Here is a 7,568-nt window from a genome sequence, read left to right as displayed (position 1 = left end):
GTTCAAGCAATTTAAGTTGCAGGACTGTTATTAAAGCCCGCCGCTGCCTTTGGCGGGGGCTGGAGGATCGTCTGGTGATGAGACGGAGAGAAAGAGAGAAAGCTAAGCCTGCTCCAGAGAATAACTATGTTCTATTTCACACTCTATGCTTTCTTTATTAAACTGCCATCGCAGCAAGCACATATTGCTCACCGTCTCCTCTTTGAATTTACCGTGACTTCACCCTCTCCTTTTCCCCGTGCTGGGAAACTTTCTGTCCACTTTCCGCAGCGAAATCTTTGCGCCTAATGACTTTATAATGGCAGACGTTTCAATGGAGCTCTAAGTAAAATGAGCTGGTGCTCCTGCAATCAAGAGCTCAATGGTGCTTTGTGCATCACCCATCACTAATTGACACAAGGGAGACAGATTTGCCTTTTCCCGGGTCCTGAAAAGGCTTAATGTAATTGTTGTGTATTTACATTCTACGCTGCTTTCACTCACGTTGTGTACTTTGAGAATAGGAGCGATTCTATTATAGGACTGCTAAATATCATGCTAAATTAAACGATTGATGCTTGGAGAGATGAATATTTAATTTCATTATTTTATTAGGAAAGGCAATCACGATAGTGAGCTGTCTGATGTGTCTTTCGTTTGGTAACAGTGACCTCTAGTGTCCACACAGGAACAGCCCACTGGACCTGAGAAATACAATATGAACATGCACAAAGTGGATATTTTAACATGCAAATCTATACAATAACTAACTCCAAGCAACGATTGAGAACAAAGTGAAAATCTGAGTGTTTCGGCATATCTTGTAACTATATATCATCACAAGTTTAAGATTTCTGTACATATAAAAAAACAAAACAAAGAAGGACAAGTTCAGATCTCACAAAAACTTTTTCCAGTTTAAAAAAATATTGCTGAATCATAAGGAGCAACACCAATGGATGCTGAATGATTGTGTCCGGTCGCTGAGCTAGAAGTGTTTTACACTTTCAGATCAAGTTCATAAATAGTGTGAAATTAAATTTACGCGGGACCAACAGAGGCTTCATTAAAGTCCAAGCCTACGATCATACTGCTGTACATCTTCTGCTGCTCCTCCTTAAATGACTCTTTCACCTTTTCCCTCTTCAGTCCTCCATCCCTGTAACACAATTATACTTTGTGAATATCAAAAATGTGTGATAGACTCATATAAACCAGGCCAATATTTGGTCATGTTGAGATTATATTGCCATCATATTTGCCATCCACTAATAAATATACATTCTATAGGCATTCTACAGACATTTAAAAAATTAATGCATGTTTACAGTCCACATTTAATCATTAGGTTTTCTTCAAGGTAGAAAATTATAATAATTAGTATAACAAATACTAATATATATATATATATATATATATATATATATATATATATATATATATATATATATATATATATATATATATATATATATGTGTGTGTGTAAATGTAAAACTTTTTTTTTTTCAGCTTTTTTTTGTGCAGGGTTGTTTGTATTCTTACCAGGACAAATCCTCCAGTCCTCCCTGATGTGCTATGGCTGATTTAACTCTGTTAGCAAATTGAACAGCATCCTCTCCATCCTACGAAAAACATATGCAATAGATAGGAAGCAATGCTCTACCAGTCAAAAGTTTAGACACGTAAAATCTTCAACAAATTCATCAAAACTAAGTAATAACAGAAATGGAAGTGGGGAAAAAATACACAAATCACACCTATCTTACATTCAAGCTTCTTTAAAGTAGTTAGTAGTAACTCTATGCTTATACTACAGCTCTGCAAGCTCTGGTGCATTCTGGGATGATTTTAAACAGGTTTGATTATGGTTCCCATGTTTAAATAAATGAATGAGTTTATGTTCATGTCTCTGCTTAGGCTACAGCATCCCTGTGACTTTAAAAAGGACAAGCAATTTGGAGAATGGATAGATAGATGGATGTTACTGCTTACCTGTCGAGTCATAGGTGGGAGGTACCACACGTTGCACACGATGGCCCAGCTGGTCATCATCCTGAGGAGGTAGCTCACCATGTTGTACTTGGCACTGTTCCAGAAGGCATCTCCAAACTGAGGGTCATACTGAAAGAGAGAAGTACATGAGGTGTGTCCCTTTTAGAGGGTAACCGTAATACTGCAGTAAGAAAACACTGGGTTGTTGGTAGGCTACTCGATACCTTGATTGCTACTGGGTATATAGTTCCACCGATTTCAAAGCTTCCCTTCTTGAACATCATGACTGATGTATTATTAATGCAAGTTCCTACAACAGACACAAAGACAGACCATAGGGAACAGGATAACAAATGACAGAGATTTATTCAAATAAATGTGTAATATATATAGAAAATAAATATGTATATTATGATTTATATTTGTATATGGAATCTTGTTTCCACCACAGAAAAAAGTAATTTTTCTTATAATTACAAGATTACAGCTTACAATTCTGACTTTTTTTAAACTTATGAGTTTAAATCATTAAACAAAAAATGAAAAAGGTAATTACAACTCTCAATTCTAATTTTTTCCCCCTCATAACTGCAAGTTTATATTGTGAGAAGGTTTTTTTTTATTCTAAAGCTTCCACTTTTATAATTTTTTTTTGTAGTAGATTACTGCATTACTAGAGGCTTGCATAAGGACACAATCACATGAATATAACTTTTACCCTCTGGGAAGATCAGGATTGGCAGCTTAGTTTTATCAGCAATATGGTCTTTCAACCTGCAGAAACAGCAAAATTGAGGTTTTATGTCCTAAGCGAGGACATGTTATGCTCCATAAGACTGATCTACACACACTTTGTCACCTTTTGGCAACTGCATGGCGATCTTTCATCTCGGATCTCTCAAACCACACATGGGGACAGGACCGCACCATTGACCTCTGGATGACCCCCATGAGGCCTCCATGAACTTGACCTACCTGAGGACAATGAAATTGTGTTAAAGACACCTGAGACCCTCTAAAGACAAACAATGTCACACAGCTGATATAGTCAGAGTGACTCACCATAGCATAACATCCATCATTCGCCAGAATGACAATGTCAATCGGGGAAGTGTGGTTGGAAACACAGATACCTCCTTTTTTCGGCCGATTCTCTCTGAAACACATCCCATGAGAGATATAAGAAACAGTGGTCATTTGACTATATTAGGGAGTGATTAAAAGAAAGAGGTGTCCGTGAATGGGCCGAGAATAACAATGAGACATAATAATTCTCCTTTCCCCATCTCAGTCTTACAAGTTACAATGTAAGTCTTCACAATTTCTAGCACTTCTTACTAAAAGTCTCTTATGTTGCTGCTGAATTGCTTGTATCCACTTCAGTCATTCTTCAGATTCTTTTATTCATTTGGTTGGCAAAATACACTTTTTTCCACATTCCACAACGTTTCTAGGCATGTTTTAAACGAATATAAAAATGTAAAGAAAAAAAAAATATATATATATATATTATATATATATATATACAACGTTGCAGAAAAACACAGAGAAGCAGAGGGAACCCAAAGCCAGTGAGATCAAAGTGGAAAGACTGGGATCAAAAAAGAAGCAGTGACTCACTTATTATGATAGCGGATGGTAGCGGACAGGCCTCTGGCACATATTCTGTAGCATGTAATATGAACCAAATCACTGAGCCAGTCCTTCACACTGAAAGAGACACAGACCCTTCACGTTAGGAAATGCTTCTTCAAACTTTACTATGAAATTAAACATCAGCATTCCATCCATATATAACAAACTTAGCTGATTTGGTTTAAAATATTTCTAATTCAATCAGTCCATAAATTAAATACAAGAGGGTATGATATAATTAATTATGTCATGCAATATTAATTACTTGCTGCTAGGAAGCAATCCAACAAGAGTAGTTCCTATCACCAACCAACTCAATCCGATAAAAGCCAACGTGATCCTATGACAAAGAGCAATAACATGATTAAATATATGGGTCAATCACAAAAAAAACATTCAGGTCACAATAATGAGAAATGGGAGTGGAAATGTGCTTTAATGTCATTTTTAAAAAAAATCTAAATGCTCAGCTGAAATACTATTAGAATGTAAAATTAAGTTTTCTATTTTAATATATTTCAAAATGTAATTTATTCCTGTAATGACAAAGCTGAATTTTCAGCATCATTACTCCAGTCTTCAGTCACATGATCCAAGGATAGTGTTCAAGAAATAATTCTTATTATTATGCTGAAAATTATTTTGCTGCTTAATATTTTGTGGAAACCATGATGCATTGTTTTCATATTTTATAAGATTTTTATATGATGATTAGTTTTATATGATGATTAGTTTAAAAGAATAACATTTGTAAAAAAGCAATGTAAAAGATTACACTGTTGATCAATTTAATGCATCCTCGATGAATTAATGTCATCTGATGAATGAAATATCAGTCCAGTCTCACCTGAGAGGCAACAAGATACAGTAACGTATAAAAACTCCCAGGCCCCATATGATGGTGAGCCGCACACTGATGTAACAAAAGTTGTTGTTGGTTCGTGTGAGGAGGTTCCAAGAAGCCAGTTCCTCCGATGTGAAGCGCTGAGTCACCTGATCCTCAACAATGTTTTCAGTGCCTTTCTTACAGAAATAGAAGGCATCGCACAGTGTAAAGTCTCCCCTCTCCAGATTTTTAGGATGGGATCGCCGCAGCTCTCCGATCTCCTCCTCCATAGAGCCATCATCTTTCTCAATGATCCCTGATAACACATTATGAATTTGAAATGAGACCAGACGGAGAAGGAGAAAACTGCACAATGCGTTTCCACTATGTGTTTTTTTTGTTTTTGTTTTTTTGTCTGGATATAATAATGTAAGCATGATTTCATGTGTGTCCTGAGCTCCAGGTCCAAGCAAAAAATGCCTTGTCTGAAGCTGGACAAAGTTCAGAAATAAGATCAACTGAAATTATGAAATCCACCACTTGCTGCAATACCAATTACAGTAGACTGACCATGACTGACAGGCATCAGGCCAAAAATAAAAGCATTCCAAACATTATTTTCTTACTTTATATAAAGAGCTGTCAACTAAAACAGAAAGCTTGTGACATTTGTTATCATATAAACTGTGTAAATGCTAAAAAGGAATATATTAATAAAACAACAAAAGCAGCAAACTAAAGCAGACTTGCTTTAGTTTGTCTAATTATTATTATTATTGTCTAATATGCAGCATCAATAATTCCAAAGAGGAAACTGTGGCTTCACATGACATTATCTTGAGATCGAACACTTATGTTTTATGCACATGATGTTTTGCACTTACAAATGTTTTTTTTGCTTTGACAGACATCATTTCACTCACCGTTGGCTAACTGTGATGGCAGTGTTGGCTGTTCCTTCTGTCCTCTTTGTATCCTGAGAGTCGCCCACTGTCACAGAACACAAGTTTATTTTCAGGTAACCTTTAACACAGTGCTTTCTATATTCAGGGATAGCTTAACTGTTATGTACAAATCAAAGCTCAATATGTCCTGTTCTAAAAACGAAACTCTTGATGATGAAATTTATTTTAGTTTTATGCCTTTTGACCCTCTTTTGCAAGTTTGTCTTGGCATTTTCAACTTCTGTCAGGTCTAGGTAAAGGAAAAAAGTTTTCTAAGTTTGCATCTACAATTAATTTATATATGATGAGATATGATTTAGTGCCTTTACCTCCAGTGTCTTAACCAGCACCTTGATGTAGATATCTGTGAACCCCAGGGACACACCGAACATGGCAGGTAACACGATGAGCCACACTACTATGGACAGCCACACCTGGAAGAGCATGAATGCGATTTCCCAAGCACCTTCCATCTCTCTGCTCTCCTTCCTGTCAGTCTATGGGACGGGGCTCTGTGCTCGGGCCATCTGCTCAAGCGGGTGAAGGTAAAAGCCAAAACAGAGGTGGTGTGTGTTTAAAATGTTGTAATCAGTGTGTTAGTACTGCCTCTGGGGAAATTTTTTATGTGGTTGGTGGCCTGTTTCTGTATTACTGTACAGCATCTGACCTGTTTATTGCTGACTTCACCCTAAAACGAATAACCCTGTAAACAGTTTTAAGACACTAAAATTTTAAATAATAATAATAATAAAAAATAAAAAAACCTTATAATTTTTGGCTTATGATTTTACTTAACAAAAAATATTATGCAAACTAAACAGCTTATAAGAACCTTTATGAATATCTTTGTAATTTGTGACCATGGACCACAAAACCAGTCATAAGGGTCTTTTTTTTTTTTTTAAATTGAGATTTATACATCATCAGAAAACTGACTAATTAAGCTTTCCATTGTTTTTTTAGGATAGGATCATATTTGGCTAAGATACAATTATTTGAAAATCTGGAATCCGAGGGTGCAAAAAATAAATAAAAATAAAAGATTGAGAAAATCGCCTTTAAAGTTGTCCAAATGAAGTTCTTAGCAATGTATGTTACTAATCAAAGCTGAAGTTTTGATATATTTATGGTATGAGATCTACAAACTATCTTCATGGAACGTGATGCTTACGTAATATCCTAACGATTTTTGGCATAAAAGAAAAATCGACAATTTTGACCCATACAGTGTATACCCATACAGACTGGTTTTGTGGTCCAGGGTCACATTTTATTTCATATAATTTTTATAGTGAGAGCTAATAGATCTACAAGTTTATTATTCTGTTGGTAGAATAGCTGAGTAGCTGTAGTAACTTAATGGTATTTTTAATTTTTTTTATGACATTTGTACATAGCTATGGTATGTCTATTTTATTAATTTGTAGTAGCTATGGCATTTTTAATGATATTTGTGGCTAATAGATGTATTAACTGTGGGATTTATGTTTTATTTATTTGATATGACATTTGTGGATAGCTGTAGTAATTATTATGGTATTTTCTGAAATGATATGATATTTGTGGCTAATAGCTGTAACGTTAGTAGCTTATTTCGGCGGAAACATGGGTCTCCGTAATCCCCCTAGACACTTCCTAACAGTTTATCAGAAATGCATATGATCTAAATACAATTCTACTAGATGATTTTAATATAATAGCCTATAAAATAATGATCGAAAACGTTAACTTTTCTTGAGTAGTCCTCCTTTCCGTTATCAGAAACCGCTTAACAACAGGATCACATGAGCGTTAAAACAACAGCAACCAAACGAGGATTAAGATTCAATACAGCACCTTCACAACACCTCGATTACTTTCATTTCTTCATTCCAGACGTCTGAAGACGATGTTACATATATTGTATATCCAAAATCTCCAAACTATGTCCGAAGTTTTCGTATGACTGGCTAAAGTTCGGACACATATGTTATAAATGATGCACTAGCGCCACCTTGCGGTACGTTAGGAAATGTCTTATCATATTCGTGTTGTTTACAACCTTAATAAACGCACTATATCTGGTGAAAATGTATCGCTAAACGATACGTTTATCTATAACGCATAAAATATTTAAAAAACATAAAAATATATATTGTTTTTCTTTAAAAAATATTCATTTGCACAGTGTTTCTCCAATTGCTTACTGGGA

At 35.3% G+C, this 7,568-nt stretch overlaps 1 protein-coding gene across 1 annotated transcript; it reads right to left on the bottom strand.

The window, feature by feature from the left end:
* Positions 1–576: 576 nt before the first annotated feature.
* On the bottom strand, positions 577–7,354 carry LOC306856087 (glycerol-3-phosphate acyltransferase 3-like). Its single transcript, XM_079395095.1, has 14 exons — positions 7,214–7,354; positions 5,707–5,904; positions 5,357–5,423; positions 4,455–4,749; positions 3,873–3,947; positions 3,593–3,682; positions 3,035–3,128; positions 2,832–2,947; positions 2,691–2,746; positions 2,197–2,282; positions 1,973–2,101; positions 1,523–1,602; positions 1,063–1,138; positions 577–683 (listed from the first exon to the last, which is right to left on the bottom strand). The coding sequence occupies exons 2-14, from the start codon at positions 5,848–5,850 to the stop codon at positions 591–593; spliced, it is 1,401 nt and encodes a 466-aa protein (XP_079251221.1). The 5' UTR covers positions 5,851–5,904; positions 7,214–7,354; the 3' UTR covers positions 577–590.
* Positions 7,355–7,568: the final 214 nt, after the last annotated feature.

The sequence above is a fragment of the Barbus barbus genome (assembly GCF_936440315.1).
Source record: "Barbus barbus genome assembly, chromosome: 36".
Classification (NCBI taxonomy): Eukaryota; Metazoa; Chordata; class Actinopteri; order Cypriniformes; family Cyprinidae; genus Barbus; species Barbus barbus.
Note: the sequence above shows the minus strand (reverse complement) of the source record. Positions and strands in the feature narration are given on the sequence as shown.